General features: G+C 36.2%; 1 protein-coding gene across 3 annotated transcripts in view; it reads right to left on the reverse strand.

Annotated features, from left to right (window-relative positions):
* Positions 1-18,483, reverse strand: part of LOC127454026 (cGMP-specific 3',5'-cyclic phosphodiesterase-like) — an 80,209-nt gene that overhangs the window by 12,414 nt on the left and 49,312 nt on the right. For 2 of the 3 annotated variants that reach the window (XM_051720968.1, XM_051720954.1), the window contains exons 7-14: positions 14,239-14,303; positions 11,446-11,554; positions 9,931-10,015; positions 9,044-9,219; positions 7,275-7,334; positions 3,811-3,957; positions 2,286-2,411; positions 27-121 (exon numbers count right to left, since the gene is read on the reverse strand). In XM_051720968.1, coding sequence (XP_051576928.1) covers positions 27-121; positions 2,286-2,411; positions 3,811-3,957; positions 7,275-7,334; positions 9,044-9,219; positions 9,931-10,015; positions 11,446-11,554; positions 14,239-14,303 — 863 coding nt within the window. The remainder of the gene's footprint in view (positions 1-26; positions 122-2,285; positions 2,412-3,810; positions 3,958-7,274; positions 7,335-9,043; positions 9,220-9,930; positions 10,016-11,445; positions 11,555-14,238; positions 14,304-18,483) is intronic. The other variant, XM_051720962.1, reaches the window with a different exon arrangement.

Consider the following 18,483-nt stretch of genomic DNA (forward strand, 5'->3'; position numbering starts at 1 on the left):
TACACCATATTAAAACAAGCATGAACCTTTTGATATAGGAGTTGTTGACACCTCGGTGGTCCAGATCATGACTCAATGTTGCAATCATCAATGCTAAAATCTCCAGGTCACTCAGATTATTCTGTTAATGACAAACAGTTTCATTACAATCTCACAAAAGCATGTTCAAGCAATATATAGGTAAGATATTGGCTCTGTTCAAAAATCTGATGAGATGCTGTTTACCGCCTACATAGGCAGCTATCTTCTAAGGGGACATTAAAACAAATGAGTTTTTGTGTTCATTTGCACTGATTTTTTAATGCTGGGTTTGAACGGCCATGAGGCAGCATAATAACAATCATGGAACCTCGTAAGTGTCTTATTTAAAATGCTCTACATAGGCAGCAACTCCATGAGTCATACAAATAGCATGTGATGCTGCCAGGGCAGCATAATCACCTTCTAGAGCCTTCGCTTCTGGAGCACGCCTTGAAAATGCTGCCCATGTAGGCAGCTCACTAGATTGCAGAACAAAGCAATTATATTCTACTGGTTTATTCCTTGAAAAGTAAAATATAGTTCTGGCATCCAAAAACAAAAAAACATTAAAGACATATGCATCCTTAATATCAGAATCACAAGCATACTAAATCCATGCCATGTTTAACCTTATAATGCCATGTGTATCAAATATGATACACAATGTTTGATGGCTCCAGTTTCACTCTCTGTTCAAGCTGACGAGACAGACAACCTATGGTATGTAAGTTTCAGATGTTTATGGCCCCATCTAGTGGTTATTTGTGAAAAAAGTGGTTTCAATGTTTATATCGATCTATTTAAAATGGTGGCGAAAAGTGACTTATGTTGGGATAAGTGACAGCTTATTTTAATAAAGTGACATATGTATTATGATATATTAAAATGAGTATTTGCTGAATAAAAGCAACTTGTGCTTGGTTCAAATTTTGAATATTATTTTATTGAAAATCCCCCTTTGAAATCCACATATCAAATATGATACAACAGGCTTTTGAGAAATGTCTCTCAATCATCATTACATTACATTCATGCCCACCACAAAATAATCACAGCGCTTTGACAATTCTGACATATACATTTTATAAGATATATTAAATGTGTTAATTAATATTTCTGTGTATTTTCATATATGCAGCCTGCTCTGTCATTATAAAGATCTCATTATTTTACATTACAAGCTATTATGATGTCATCTTACCATAAGTTCCTGAAACCCAACGAAAAAAGTTTTACAATTTCCCTTTTTTAAATGTCAATATAGTGTTTGTTTCATAAAATACATATGATAAAAAATGTTTATTGAAAAAAGAATATTTTATACATATTGTATTTGAGGTGCTGAATTGAACTGTGATACATTTCAGTCCATATTTATAGATCAAAGAGAGGAAGTTGTCCAGGTCAAACTCTCAAACATTTGGTCTCTCTGAAAAGCCCAGGGAGTCCTCTGATAATACCCCAAGATTTACCACTGTAGCATATATGGCCTAAGAAAAACTTAAATAACAAAAATCCTACACAAATATTAATTGCTGGGCCTCATTATAATACCTCAAATATAATACATAAAAAAAAAGTGTGCATTCATTATTTATTTCTTTTTTATTTATTTTTGTAGTTTGTCTAATAGTACTAAAAACAGTTTATGGTAAAACATTTTACAGGGTTAAACAATCACAACATCAACTGCTTTTTGAAACTCGATTCAACATGGACAATACTGTCAATGAAAGACTTTACTATTTAAAGAAAGCATGTATTTTCCTTCCTTCTAAGAAAGGATATAAATGCAAATGATTAACTACGACTGTAAACATCAAAAGACATTTATAGTGGAATGTATAATAAAACTGTTCAACTTGCTCCCTTTCTGCTTATAAACTGTGTTCCCTGTAAAAGGAAAGAGTCTGAAGCTCTCAGCATCTTTCAAGAGCACTTACTACAAAATTATAGTTAAATAAATAAACTTTTATAAATTAATATCTTTGTTAGTCCTCTCAATAAGGCAGATTTATTCAATACTAATCTTTGTACTCATACTAGCAGTATTTTATCCAGCATTGCAACAGCACACCTGAAAAAAGCTTAGTGAACTTGCATCCTAGTTACCGTTTAGTTACAAGGCAAACACTCTATGTGTTAATAGGTGTCGACATGGTTACTGATTTGTGCCATACTCAAGCTGAAGCTGTGAGCCAGGCGCCGGTGTGCTAACATGACCCTGGCCTGTGCTGTGTTTGTAATCGACTGGAATCACTGACCTGTAGCCGGCCAGACTTAAGCACAGCAAACATGCACTGGGACGTGTTGAAGGCATGTCGCCAGTTGTGGTACGTCACATTCTTCCTGTAGTTCTTCTTCACGCTTAAAATCCACTGACACAAACTCTGAAACAGGGACCAAGCTAAATAATTACTATCTTAGACATCCACATTAAAAGACTGGAAGAAATGTGTGGTAAAGGAATAAATGGCATGGTGGTATAATTGAATTATTTCCATTTATTCAAACTTTCAATTTAAAGATTGGGACTTGATTTTGTCCATAAGTGCTTGTAGCACCTAGGGTGTTGCTAGGTGGTTTCTATGTAGTTTCTATGGTGTCCTAGGTGGTTACTAGATCAAGATCATTGCAAAGCGGTTACTAGGTTGTCCTAAGTGGTTGCTTGGTTGTTCTGGGTGGTTCCTAGGGCATTGCCAGGTGGTTGATACATGGTTGCTAGAGTATTCTGGGTGGTTGCTAGGTGGTTGCTATGGTGTCCTAGGTGCTTGTGAGATCATTGCTAAGCAGTTGCTAGGTTGTTCTAAATGGTTGCTAGGGCATTACTTGGGGCTTGCTAGGTTATTCTAGAAAGTTGCTAGGGTGTTTTTAGGGGGGGGGGGGTTCTAGAGTGTCCTAAGTGCTCGCTAGAGCATTGCTACTGTAGACGGTTGCTAGGTTGTTCTGGGTAGTCATTAGGGCATTGCAAGGTGCTTGCTAGGGTGTTCTGGGTAGTTTCTAGTTGGTTGTTAAGGTGTCAAAGGCAGATGCTAGATCATTGCTAGGTAGTTGCTAGGTTTTTCTGGGTGGTTCCTAGGGCATTGTCAGGTGGTTGATATGTGGTTGCTAGAGTATTCTGAGTGGTTGCTAGGTGGTTGTTATGGTGTCCTAGGCGGTTGCAAAATCATTGGTAGGCAGTTGCTAGGTTGTTCTAAATGGTTGCCAGGGCATTACTTTGGGGTTGCCAGGTTATTCTAGGTAGTTGCTAGGGTGTTGCAAGGTTTTTTTTGGGTGTCCTACTGTAGGTGGTTGCTGGAGCTTTGCTCGGCTGTTTCTTGGTTGTACTAAGTGGTTGCTAACATGCCCAAGGTGGGCATTTACAGGTGGTTGTTATGTTGTCCTGGTTTGTTGCTAGAGCATTGCTAGGCAGTTTCAAGGTTGTTCTGGGTGGTTAGTAGGGCGCTGATAGGGTGTTGCTAAGGTAGTTTCTAGGGTGTTCTAGGTGCTTGCTAGAGCACTGCTAGGTGGTTGCTAGGTTTTTCTGGGTAGTTACTAGGGCATTGCCAGGTGGTTGCTAGGTTGTTCTGGGTGGTTGCTAGGTGGTCCTTAAAGGTGTCCTAGGCGGTTGCTAACTCATTGCTAGGCAGTTGCTAGTTTGTTCTGGGTGGTTACTAGGTGGTTAAGGTGTCTTAAGCGGTTGCAATTTCATTGCTAGGTACTTGTTAGGTTGTTCTGAGTGGTTGTGAACAACAGTGTGATTCTGAATTGCAAATGAACTTGCTTACAATGAGGCCACAGAGCAGGTACCTTGTACTTCATCTGAAAGTTCTGCACCAGTTTGAGGTCCACAAACATACGGATGGTTGCCTGGGTGGTCTCTGTGTCTGTGAGGTCAAAATCACTGAAGCTGAAGTCCAGCAGTCTGAGAGACTGAGCTGAAGGGATCGTAGCTGCCTGCAGAGAGAGAGAACATTAACCTAAACTTACATTTCATTTGTTCCCATACACATACACGCTCATCAGTACAATCACAGTAATTCACTCACTCAACAGACATTCAAACTGCAAGGCAAGAGATCACTGTCCGTCAGGCATTAATAATCAATGAGCTGTGATCAGCACAGTTTGCAGTACACTGAAAGAGCATTTGCTGTACTGCGCTTGCTTTGTGTCTTGTTTGCTGAAAACCCTTGCATAATGCAGAGCTCATAAACACTGTCAGCTCAATCTGTTTCTCTAGTCTCTATATCCTGTTGTTTGTCTATCCTGTTGTAAAATGTTCCTAAGTAGGCAAAGAAGGCAAGGTACACTATAAGACCAGTAACCAATATATATCATGTTGACTTTAAACATTATTATTAGCCAATTTCTTTAAATAAATACATACTCAAAAAATATGTACATCCTCATTCCCTGTAAACCATGTGCATGCCTTACTTAAACATGTTGACCTTTTCTTTATGAGAATAATTGGTGTAATTAATGAACAAATGGGTCTTAATTAAAGCTGAAATTTAGGCCCTTACTAAGACGACGTCTTCATTGCATGATTACCCTCGTGACCTCTAATCAAAGCAGCTTTTCAATATGCTGTATCCAAGCAACCTGTGCTAGAGGGAAAAACCCTTCTCACACAGCTGAAGCTATGAAATTTATTACAACATTGTGTAGAATAACACAATTATTGAAGCAATTATCAATGAGAGGCTGTGCATTACAGCGATGTTGCCACAGATAAAGGGTGTTCTTAGGCAAAGCAATATGATAAGCAATGACACCAAAGCTCAATAAATAATTACATGTGTTAATAATAATCACACAAGCAGTTTTTCTGCCAAGTAATATAGTTCACTGGCCTAACACCGTGTCCTAACCAGACACAATGTGATAAAACCGACAAGCAATACATTTTGACGCTTGCTTTATATTTCTTTCGTGACACTAGGGTTGGTTATCGATTCAGATTTCCTGATTCGATTCTGATTCGCAAGCTCTCGATTTGAATCGATTCTGATTCGATTTGATCGATTCAAATTAATTTGGGTATATTTCAGTTACAATGTCAATTTTGCTTATGTATGAAAGAAATTTGACTGTTCTCAATGCCATTTTCGATACCACAACATAATACTAGAAAGAAAAGTGAACGGTCAATAATAATATAAGAACAAAGAAACAAATTACAAGCAAAAGAACTAATAACACAATAGAACAAAGATACAAATTAAGCATTTCAAATGGAAATAAGTAATGAAATGTAACATAAAACTACTAAAATTTCTGATCTTCAGTGTATGATTATAATACATGAATACCTTTTAAAGCTATTAAAGTTATCCAGCCAAAAGCAGCGTGTGGTTTCCACGTTTTCCTGTCGTTGCTGTTTGATTAATGTTTTAGGGTTTGTTGACATTTCACCATCATGGCAACGAAATTGTAAAATTGGCTATAACTTTACACAGAAATGGTTAGTAAGTGATTTTATCACTCTAAAATCATGTTAACATGCACATTGTTTACATATTGTGGCTACACTAAACAGTGAGTATGTTAACGTTACGGATTGGCCCCATCCACTTCCATTGTAAGTGCGTCACTGAAACCCAGATTTTTGCTTTTTTTAAAGAAACCAACTTATCAGTGTAATCAACATTATGCCATAAATGCTGTCGATAGAGCTTAACTTGTATTGAACCCGGAATATTCCTTTAATACCTCACCAAATACCTTAAAGTGTATTTTATCGTTGAGGCGCTTATCCGCATTATCGCAACTCTGTAGGCACTTTGATGCCACATTTGTGCGTTTAACAGCTTTTTTACAACAGATTTGAATGTGGTTTATCCAATCAGATATGTTTTATGTTATCTGTTTTATAAACTACTATTACAATTTTTAAATATTAGCATCATGAACAAATGGCATGCTAACAAAATGATTATAGCACGTTGAAATTAAATTGCTTGTCTAGAGTTGCACTAGTTGTGTATGACCATTTGAAGAGCAAACGCTTGGCCTTGAAGGGATAGTTCACACAAAAAAGAACAATTCTGTCATCATTTACTCACCCTTATGCTAGGTAGGCCGATATATCATTTTTTACCGATTAATCGGTGCCGATAGTTGCTTTTTTGGAACTATCAGTTATCAGTTATCGGTTATCGGCCAAAACCTATGCCGATAGTTGCCGATATTTTATTTTATTAATTTTTTGTTCCTCTGTGACCGTTGCTGGACGATTTTCCAGTTAAAACAGTTAGTTCTACAGTATAACAGCTGCCTTCAAAAGGTAAAACAAAAACAATCATGTGGGGATTTGCTGCATCTACCTGTACATCTTTCATCATGGACAATATTCATCTATATTTTTATCCTCACTTCAATGCATATTTCGTTATTTTGGTTAGATAATCAAGTATTCTAAATTGAATCGAGGACATGCAATGAATAATTAGACATAATGGAAGTGTGCCATCAGCGCATACATTGCATATCCAACTTCATATATTGTGAATAATAATAAACCTTATTCCTCATCAAACATCCTCTGGTGAATATATAGACTATAAAAGGCTTAATTTGGTAAATACTTACTGTAAATATAGAGCATTGTAACGGAGCAAAGTCTCAGTCATTGCAATTTAAGAGTCCCTAGTGTGTTTCGGGCTTGTTTATAGTTAAAAGTCCCACGTTATGGATCAAATCTTCCTTTTTTTATGGTTATTATTGGGACTTTGGTTGATTAATAAACTGTATCTGGAACTGTATTAATTTAGGACTCTTGTAACCTCTAATGTCTGTACCCGTCACAGTATTGAAAGACTAATTTTTTTATTTTTTTTTTAACAATCGGCAGATTCTTTGGTTATCGGCCTTTTCCACTACCTTAGTTATCAGTATTGGCAAAATCCACTGTTGGTTGACTTCTAGTTCCAAACCTGTATCACTTTCTTCTGTTGAATACAAAATGAGATGTTAGGTAGAATGTTAGTTACCATTCACTTTCATGGTATAAAAAAGATACACTGAAAGTGAATGGTAACTGAGGTGAACAGTCTGCCTAACATCTCTTTATGTGTTCTACAGAGGAAAGTAAGTCATATAGGTTTAAAATAATATGAAGGTGACATAACCTATATCAATGGTCACTTCAGAGCAGAAAATAGATGGTTTACACTGACCAAAGCCTCTTATGCGTCCGAATGCGGACTTTTTTATGTCTTCTATGACATGAAGGATGACAAATGATAAATAAAGAAAGGGTAATTTACCACAGTTACCTGGAGCGCCCGCGTCTCTTCCTCCGCGGCAGATGCATGAAATGAGAGGACCTGCAGAAAATGCACATACATGCATTTGATTGTGATGGATGTGCAATGGGTATGTTTTCAAAGGCATACTTCCAAACTATACTACACATAATAGGTTTTCAGTGCGCAGTACTCTAAATATACTGTGCAGAGTATGCACATTTTCTATACACTTGGAATACTGCCTGACCTACAACCTTTGTCAAGTTATGCAGTATGCAACCTTTTTTGCCCACATTCTAAAAATCTCAGAAACACTTCTTTTTACTGGTTAATTTCCAACTGTGTATGCTACGGTTTAAAATGTTTATCGCTGCAATCTATTTATAAAATAATTGTAGGTAGTTTACAGTATAAACTGCAGCAATGCAGTTATTCCATTTTGAGTACATTCAATGTGTGTCAGTTTTTATACTGATGTCATATGAGAACTGAGAGTGAGAACTGAGGAGAACAGTTGACGTGGAGTGCAGCCATCGAGTCAGCTGCAGGAGAGAGCATGTCACCAGTGCTTCTGATGGTGACAGCTCCAGAATGGAGGGATGATTAACAGAGAGGGGAGAATGTCACCCATGAGAGAGAGAAAGACTGTGTGGAGCATCATAACTAAAGATGTATAATCTTCAGCAACTTGGCCTGCTTGGTCATGGTGAAGCAATAGTAGGGAAGTAGGATACATAGATGCTATTATTCCCAAAAACCAGAAAGCCAAGTCTACACCAGTTGCGTCCGCCGACGCGACGTGACGCGAAGCGATGAAACGGCATGACACTGAAAGTGTCCAAGTGAACGTTTTAAAGGACGCACAGACAGCACGGACCAAATAGCTGTGAGCTTGAGTAATAAATTGGCTGGAGTAAGCTCTGCAGGGCATCAGCAATAGAACGGGGTATCCATTTGCTGTCGGCGCTACGTGACGTGTCACAACAGGCACTTCCAGCATCATTGATAAGAGTGGGAAAGATATTGTTCTGATGCTCGCATCCAATGTAGATGGTGTAAGCCGAACTAAAATTAGTTCGCTGAGGAAAATAATTAATAAAGAACATCATGTCCAAACCACACCCACAGTCACTAGGTCAAGAATTTCAGGGATGTGCGCAAACAGGAGAAATATCAACTAAGCGGAACAGAAACGTCTGAGTATTTCGTCATAATTTGTAGGCGACCTAAAAGAAACCTATTCTCCCAGTAAGTATATTTAGCCCGAAGAAGAAGATACAGTACATCAAATTGCTATTATTCCAATTAGTAACGATAAGAGTAAGGTGTAAGTTAAGTTTGGTAAATGTTGTGCTTTTCCTGGCTGGATGTAGCACCTGCAGCTCTGCATTTCTTTCTAAAGAATCCCAATGTAAGAGTTTTATCAATGTCCCTGATCATTTTGATCTTTTCTGAACAGTTTGAGCGTCATATTTCAGCACAGATTGCTTTGTGAATCTGACGCAATGTAACGCAGACTTTGCAAAGAGGCTGTTATTGAAGAATGGGGTGGCACAAACCTCATTGGACCCCACAGCAAAGTCACAAACCGTAAATAAGTGCTGTTACTCATTTTCTACACAGAGATTTTAGCCAGTCGTAACAAAAGGTGTTTTTGTTTTGTATGTCTTAAAGGTACAGTAGCAAAAAAGGGTCAGAGAGAGGGTGGGAAAAGGTCATGAAAATCGTAATTACGACCTTTAATGAGGCAGCATACTGACTTTGCCCAAAAGTGAAATAACGCTCACCTCAAGTGTGACCTCTTGCTTAGCCATTGCTCGTTCCACTGTCTCGTACATCTGCGTGTTCTGGATGCCCAGCCCACAAAAGATTGCAAAGGCCTCCAGGAACTGTTCGTCATTCCGATTAAATGTTTTCACTTCCCATGAAACTTCATCCATCTTATTGACCAGCTGACAGACACCTGCATTCAAAGGCATCTTTTTTTATTCCTTACAATGAAAGTGAATGACGATTAGGGCATAACATTCTGTGTTCTACGGAAGAAAGTCATACAGGTTTGGAACAACATACGGGTGAGTAAATATTGACAGAATTTTCATTTCAGTTATTGAGTGGTTTATTAGCTATACTAAGGCACACAATTAACCTTGATTGTTGCATGTGTAGAGGCAGATAAAAAGGATACAATATTCAATAAAAACAGACAGAAAATCTATTACTTTGTATATTCGACCAGCACCACAATGGAGGGCATTTTTCGCAGGCTGGTTAATGACAGTTAAAAATGTAAGAGAAATAGTGTAGACTGATAGGCAAAAGATGGTTTATAGAAAGCAGGTTTTATAGCCTCATTTGCAATGCTTTCATGCTTTGAAACTTTTTGTCCCATTCTCAAATACGTCTCTGCTTCAAATATGTTTGTAATGTTGTGATTCATTTTTACCCCAGTTGGTTTGGTTTGTGGTTTAGAACTCTTTTTTTGAAATCCCTATGGGAAAAAAAAAATGTATCATCCACCAAGCGAAAATGGCCTGATCACTTCCTCTTAAAAAAGATTTTAGGAATAATGTAGACTGACAGCTGATTTTCTATCATTCCCAGCTCTTGATATTGTTTTGTATAGTATGTGGAAAATAGAATATATAAAATAGAATAGGAAAATAAAACATACCTATTACTTTGTCCTTCTTCCCGTTTCTAATTGGCGTACACAGCAGACTTTTCATTTGACAGTTTGTGGACTGTGAATTTTCACTCTTTAAAACAGATGAGATGAGCAAAAATTACAACAAAGTTTTACAAAAAACAATTAAAACTAGATAGGTTAAATCTGTCAAAACACTTTGATGTTGGCTTTAAACAATGTGTCTGAAAGTTATAATTCAAATGAGAAGGAAGGAAGAAAGAAAGAAAGAAAGAAAGAAAGAAAGAAAGAAAGAAAGAAAGAAAGAAAGAAAGAAATGAACTTAAAGTAGATTTAATGCCTTGTGAGTGTTTTTTTACATTTGAATTGTTTTACAGTTGGAGTGAGAAATGTATTGGCCTGTTTGAACATTCTGTCATTTACGTTTGAATTTTTTGACAGTTGGAGTTTAAATAGTATTTGGCAGTTTGAAAATTATGTAATTTATATTTAAATTTTTTGACAGTTGGAGTTTAAATAGTATTGGCCAGTTTGAAAATTCCACCATTTACATTTGAATTTTTTGACAGTTGGAGTTGAAACAGTATTGGCCAGTTTGAAAATTCTGCCATTTACATTTGAATGTTTTGACAGTTGGGGTTTAAATAGTATTAGCCAGTTTGAAAATTCCGCCATTTACATTTGAATTTTTTGACAGTTGGAGTTTAAATAGTATTGGCCAGTTTGAAAATTCCACCATTTACATTTGAATTTTTTGATAGTTGGAGTTGAAACAGTATTGGTCAGTTTGAAAATTCCATCATTTACATTTGAATTTGTTTTTTAATGTTGGAGTTTAAATAGTATTGGCCAATTTGAAAAATCCATCATTTACATTGGATTTTTTTTGACAGTTGGAGTTTAAATAGTATTGGCCAGTTTGAAAAATCCATCATTTACATTGGAATTTTTTGACAGTTGTCTTTTAAAAAGTATTGGCCAGTTTGAAAATTCCATCATTTACATTTGGATTTCTTGACAGTTGGAGTTTAAATAGTATTCGGCAGTTTGAAAATTATGTAATTTATATTTGAATATTTTGACAGTTGGAGTTTGAATATTAGTGGTCCATTTGAATATCCAGTCAATGTAAGACAATGGGATTTTTTCAAGGTTTGATCATCCACTTTGTGAAAACCGTAACTCCACTCAGTTAGAAAAGTCATAGTAACCCGTCTGAAGATATGTGCCGATTTTGGTGGATGAAGCTTGAAAGCTCTTAGAGGAGTTACAATTTGAAATTTTGGTCTTGGTTTAGGAATTTTGGAAAAATCCTAACCAGCTTTAAGTGTACAACAGTATGTATACTTTTTCAAGCCAACAAAATGAGTTTAAACTTTAAGAAGGCTTGGGAAAGGGGTGGGGTGGGGTGGGGGTGGTGGGGGGGGTGTTTATAGATCTAAAACGAGGGTGGTAAATGTCTGAAAGAATAATAGTTCTTTGAAACCCTCAGAACATCCAGATCCCAGAGGGGGATGACCCAATGTTTCCATTTGTACTCACTGTCCATGGAAATCGCTGGTCCTTGGTGACATCTGCAATGTTCAGTGGCTTCATAGTGTTCTTTACATACTGAGCATACATGTAGTTAATCTTATTGACATCACATTCCCTGTAGATGCAAAAATATTTTAGAAGTGCTGCTTATAACATCACAATACATCATTATAATGGATCTCCTTTAACGTGTACATGGCTATGGTTCTGTGCAATAAACAACATAGCAGAAGGTTTTGAAAATAGAAACCATTTTTAATAATAACTGGTTTTGACTGGTCTTCAATACCCATATTTTGCTTTTACAGAGAGGCCTAATGGAAGAGTAGCAGAAAAACACCCAGTTTAATTCTATGAAAGAAAACTACATTACTGTTTTTGGAAAGAAATCTTAAATAACATGTTTAAATGTTAAATAATAAAAAATAAAAAAATCATACCAAATGAAATAATAAAATCAATTGGGTTATCGTACATAAGTTAACTCCTTTAAAATGGCTAAATTAAATGTATTAATATTACCATTAACTGCATAGTCCAAAAAATATGCAAAGTCATTGACATGACATAAACAGGAAAACTGACAATTTTGTAAATGTCTAAATTTTGTAAATGGTCTTTTGAATTTCAATGGTTTCTTAGTCTCGGCAGCCACACAAAAATGTACCACACAAAACACATTGTGGTTGACACAAACCATGTTAATCCTTGTTGCAATTTAAGTCATATTTAATGTAGTCGGGGTCGAAGTTTCTTTTGCCTTGCATAGTTTCGTTCATAGGATCAGGACAGGTCACGCAACGTGTTCATGTTGGCAATTGCGATTTGCACTGTTCTTCCCTGCTGTCCATGCACAGACATTAAGACCCCTTTTTTGGGTCGCAACCCTCCAGTTGAAAAACACTGATATAGAAACTTGTTCAACGATTTATCAATTAAATAATAAATGATACGCTTCCAGAAAGCAGACAGCAGTTTCATGCTTTTTCTTCTTCTAACTAATATCCAGTAATATCCAGTAGAACATTCCAATGATTCTGTTCCCAAAATGACAAACAATTGAGCTGCATACTTTTATTAATACTCGAGCTTTCATACTTTGCATTTCACTTGCATTTATCACACTGGTTTGAAAACTCTTCAAGCAAAGAAGCACTTAAATATATCACATACAACTCTGTCTTTCGAATAACTGAGAATGAAGTGCTTACAAACCCACAAGAAATATATTCAGAAATTGGCATCAGGTCTTAATTTTATTTTTGGAAACACACCTTTGTAGGACAAGAAAAGGCCAATGTTAGTAGTAAAAAATAATGGACATTTTGAAGTGTGCTGTTCTGTTTGACAAAATAAGACAATTCATCCTCAAGTAGCTACATACATCGAATAACTCTTTGGTATGTGTACGAAATGCACAGAGAAATGTGAGTACTTGATATTTAAAAGGTAAAACTCCTTTATGTTCATACTTGCATTAAAAGTTGACCCCTCTTTTATAGCTACACAAGATCCTCACTTATTTCACTCTAGTTGGCAAAAAGTAAAACTCTGTGCTGTCAGCATAAAAAACTTCGGAAACATTCATGATGAAAATACAGTAGTTGTTCCAGTTTCAAACTCTTTCACTTGTCATGCTTTCATGGGCCACGAAAGAAGAAATATTGAAGAATGTAACTGTCACTCTTTTCCAAACAACAACCGTTCATACACTCAAAAAGGATGTTTTCTGCTTGTTTCATTTACTTAATTAAACTAAAGCAACACAATTCTAGAACATTTTGTCACAACTTAATTTAATTGTGTTCTATCCATTTCAATTTGTAAAATGGAAGTTTACTTAATCCATTTGAGTTGGGACTACATGAATACCTATTTGTTTTTGTTTAATATAGCATTGATGAAACTGTTAAGTGTTAATGAAGTGTTATTTTACTCGATGTGTTTTTGTGCAAACCGAATATACAGTAAAGGGGGATATTTGTTAGTGTTTAATATTTTGATATGTTGAGATTTAGAGGAGTTTGTTATGTTAGAGTTTTGGGGGTTACCATTAGAGTGAAGAATGAACGATGAGGACAGGTGGATGTTGCACATGAAATTGATTGCTCACTTCACTGAGAAAACACTGTGGTAACCATAGCACAGTTACCAAACTACACTTTGTAGTGCTTCCAACCATTATGTATTTAGCAAGCTAGCATTTACTTTCACTAGTTAATACATAGAAATAAGAGATTTATTTGAGTTCCATTGACACGTCTAATTATGTTGGGTTTACCCAATTCAACTAAGTTCTTTCTACACAAAGTGTTTGTGTTGAGATTACATAGTAATTTTAAGTGAAGAAAACTCCTTTCAAACGGAACCACTGTCCACGACTGAATCAAGTTCAGCCAAAGAGCTATTTTTTTTTAGTTTAGTGACCATGTCTGTGAAGCTCCAAAAAAGACAAGCCATACGATAGCTTTGTGTGAGAAACAGACTGAAATTTATCTCGCTGTCAAATAGCTTCAGAAGACTTTGAATACAAAGCACAAGTCATACAGACTACTTTTATGATAATTTATGGTGCTTTAGCATCCTTTTTGAGGCTTGAAATATTCAGTTCCCATTTATTGTAATTGCATGTAAAATAGTGAGTAGTACCTTCTTATTTTGTGTTCTATGCAAGAAAGAACCTTTCATTAAGGGTTTGGAATGACATATGGGTGAGTAAATGATGACAGAATTCTCATTTAAATCCTGCTTTACATTATATACTTTATAGTTTCTTCTCATTATGTACAGTAAGCTCACCTGTTTGGGTCCAAAGATCCATCAAGGTCCTTGTATTCCATGTGAAACACACTAGAGAACGTGTTCTGTAACAAAAAACAGCAATTATTACACTACACTTCACAGAGGGAAACTTTGAGGATGTTTAACAGTGAGGTACAGCAGTGTTTCTGCGTCTTTTTAATGCGATTAGTGTTTGCCTGCTTGTGTAAACTCAACACTGAATCTCCTGCAGTCACATGGTTTAACGTGCTCATGTTTGAGCGGTTTGAAATTCATGCTCACGGCAATTAAATAGCTATGGAGCACTGCATTTATCAAGAGGAGTGCAGAATGTTTCTCCACAATAAACAGAGGGGGGAATATAATATATTACAGTATAAGTTTCCACATTCCAGACCACTTAACTACCACCTTATACGGATTGGTCTGCAAACTTGTCTTCCTCTTACAACAGCTGCCTTTCCGAAATTTTAAGATACTGGGAAGGGAGTGTTTTAAAGACCCTGTGAAATCCAAGAGAGTTTTGTGGCTTTAAGTGAATGTATATTAGCTGTTAAGCCATTTAAAATGCATGTCTTTCTCCTTCAGAAAAACAACCAAAAATCTTGCTGACTGATCTTGCTCTACACAGATTTTGTCAAATCAAACACTCTCTAGAATGAGAAAGTCACTATTGGCTACTTTATTATTAAAAAAGTGTCAAATATCACACATTGCTATTGTGCTGTTCATTCATGTAAAACAAAACGTGTTTTTTTCTACATGAACATGTCTGTATACATCAGTGGATGCACTGTACATAGAGCACCACTGAAGCCGGTCTTCAGTGGGAGTCTATGGCAGATACCTGTACCATTCAAATAAACGCCACAAAAGATCGATATTCATTGGACGAGAGGCTCTAAACACATAATGTTGGGTCTATGGAAGCTTCATGAGTGCTATTTGCATTCGATCTACATCTGATCGCCTATTAGATATTGGGCTTTCAATCAATGACACCACAAAGTGGCTTATTGCGAGAAAGCGGGTTATTGCGAAAAAGCAGTGTTCCTATTTACACGCACTGTATAAGCAGTGTACTCTTTATTTCCATATACATGTGGCTCGGTAAGTAAGCAGCTTTCTCCACAGCAACGTAATTTCCACGCAACGCTTATGTAAATAACAAACATGGTATCCGAGGAAGACTTTTCTATTCTATTCTACATTGCTTCGCTTTATTTCCAGATGTTCCAGAGTTGCAGCTGTGTTTGTTTTCTTACCTTTTTATCGCGATCTGCAGCGGAATTGCGCTGCAATAGTGGGGTTTCCCTCTTACTTAAAACTCTGGAATTCCCCCAGTGTACGCATGTACGTGAACGTGAGGGACAGTCGATATTTTACACTGGTGTGTATAAATGGGTATAGTTTATAGTGTATGTGCTTTTCCAACTGTACTCCCAGAAATGTTGAATTCTTTCCGCTGTGTTGACTTTTTGTGGGGGGTTTTTTTTGTGCATCCTATGACGTTTGTTATCATATTTCTGTTGGTAATAACCAGATGTACATGTAATGTCAGTTTCCCAGCATGCACCATGGACATGAGTAAAAATCGTGAATTAATGTCTTAATATTTGCTTTTTATTGCACTATTTACACTGCTGGTGTTGTGTTTATTGTCCTTCTGGATTTCCAAAAATATGACTGTTGAGTGTCACCATCACTGTCGTATGAGTGTTGGATGTGTATGCCTTGTTGGAAAGCTTGATTAAAACTCATCAGCAAGATATTGTCCACAAGGTTACAGCTTTTTAGACTTACAATAAACATTTAAAAAAGAAAAGAAAAAAGGAAGTGGTATAAATTAAATTTGCCTCAACGTAATTAAAATGATGACTTTGACACATTTTTATCTAGAATATGTGACAAAAAACAGAATTTCATTCCGTACAACAAGACTTCAAATTACAATCAAATTTATTAAAATTAACTTATTTTGTATGAATTTTTTTTATTTAATTGTGTGGAAAGGTTTGATTGAATGTTGTAGTTCATTGAATGTTTGTTTTTTGTTTTTTTATTATGTCCGGTTCTGAAGACTGCTTTCTCTTTTTGATGATTGGTTGAGCTCTCAATTGGGCAGGGATTTGCAAAACAAAGGCCAGTGTACATGATTGACAGTGTATAAAATGTAAAAGCACCTCTGTTGATCACAGAGTGTTTGGCAGTTCTGAGACAAACGCAAAGTTATTTGCAGTCTGAAGGGTACACATTTATTTCAGCTTCCATCGTCAGATAGTTTGCCTACTGTGATGCAAAAACAGTTTTGAGCTTAGTTCATTATTTTTAAGAAATTTTCACTTGTTTGACATGTAGTTTGAGCAGCTTTTGGGGGTATTGTAGACACCAAAAACAATAGTCTGTGCTTCCCCACTTTTGAAAAGCGATAGCCGGCAATGATATAGCCACCAAGGTTTACAAAAACTTGTCAAGTTGAGGAAACCCAGAGCATAAGCCAAAAGCAAACCATGCAGAATTTTTTAATTAAGCTAGGTTGGTTTCTATAAAACACATGACCTCAGTGAATAATTGTATACATCTCAAAAGCAGAACTCCCACAAAGGAGCTAAACTTTCTTCGATATTACCACCAAAACAGCTTTCGTTTTAGAAAACATAGGCTCTAACATGAAAAGGACGATTCCACTATAGCAGAGCATGTTGTGCTTTAATTTTATACCTTAAAAAATTTGTGTTGTGGACACCAAACAAATATTTCCAAATATGTCCAAATATTTGCACACTTCAGTCATTTAAAAATGTCTGAATGTTATTGCATTATATAACAAAAAACTTCTTTCTGTGAAATGTTTATATTGAAATGAGCGCTTGTGCCATTTTTCTTTCAATTAAATGACACTTGGTTTGATATTTTGAAATCTAATGCAATGACATTTACACATTTTAAGTGTGAATAAAGTGAACAAATACTTTAGGGGCCACTGTATGTCCTATATGTAGCCTATAGGCAAACTGAAGTACTAAACTACTGGGTAATTTAAGGTATTGTTTAAATATAAATGTTTTATTTAAATTTTCTGTAATGTTCCCTATCATTGCACACAGTAAAAAATAAATTGTTGAGCAAAGTTTAAAAAATCAAGGCAACACAATGCAGTACGCATTTTAAGTTCTCTCAACATCGATAAGGTTATGACTATAACCATGGTTCCCTGAAATGAGGGAATGAATGCTGTATCATAGCTGACGCTATGGGGTTATCCCCACAGCTGTTGCCAATCTCTGAAACTCTTTAAAATCTTACCAATTTGGGAGGGGGTGGGGGAATGTTCTGCACAGGACTGCAAAGACTCAGTAGAGAATGGGAAGAAGCCAAAATTAACTACAATATTTTGGAATGCTAATGCAAGAGAGTCTTGCTAAAAGGAAAAAGGTGGAAGAAGTGGTCTTCTGTACTTGGAATGTAAATGGGGTTAATGAACCAGTGAAAAGAGGCAAGGTATTATCTCATTTAAAGGCACTACATGCAGATGCGATTTTCCTACAGGAAACCCATCTGAAAAATGATGCCCATAATAAGTTTAGGTGTAGATGGATAAGCTAGATATTCCATTCCAAATTTTCGGTGAAGGCTAGAGGCGTGGCCATACTGATTCGGAAGGGAGTTCCTTTCAGACATCAATCTACAATAGTGGATAAGGACGGGAAGTATGTTATGGTAATGGGGCAATTGCACTCCACTCCAATGACGTTACTGAATATATACGGGCCAATTTATGATGATCCTGAGTTTTTCAGGAGGGTTTTAGGGTTAATACCAGATATATCAAATATGAATTTAATAATCGGGGGTGATTTTAATATGGTGTTACACCCATATTTAGATAAGTCATCTTCCCATAAGGTAACATATACTAATGCAAGTAGTCTCATGAAAACATATATGGATAATATGAACTTGTGTGAAGTGTGGAGGTTTCTAAATCCGACAGGGAGGGAATACTCCTTTCATTCTAGGGTGCATAATGGCTACTCAAGGATTGATTATTTCCTGGTGGATGGGAAAATACTTCCGCTTATCCGTGATGAAAAATACCATAACGTTATTATTTCTGATCATTGTTCCATCTCGTTTTCAATGAAAGTATTTGACTCAACTGAAGTCCAATGAAATTGGAGATCTGACCCCCAACTTCTTAAAAATCCAAAGTTCTGTGAAGATCTGAAATCGCAAATTACATTATTTTTCGAAACTAATGAT

The sequence above is a fragment of the Myxocyprinus asiaticus genome, chromosome 2, assembly GCF_019703515.2.
Source record: "Myxocyprinus asiaticus isolate MX2 ecotype Aquarium Trade chromosome 2, UBuf_Myxa_2, whole genome shotgun sequence".
NCBI lineage: Eukaryota > Metazoa > Chordata > Actinopteri > Cypriniformes > Catostomidae > Myxocyprinus > Myxocyprinus asiaticus.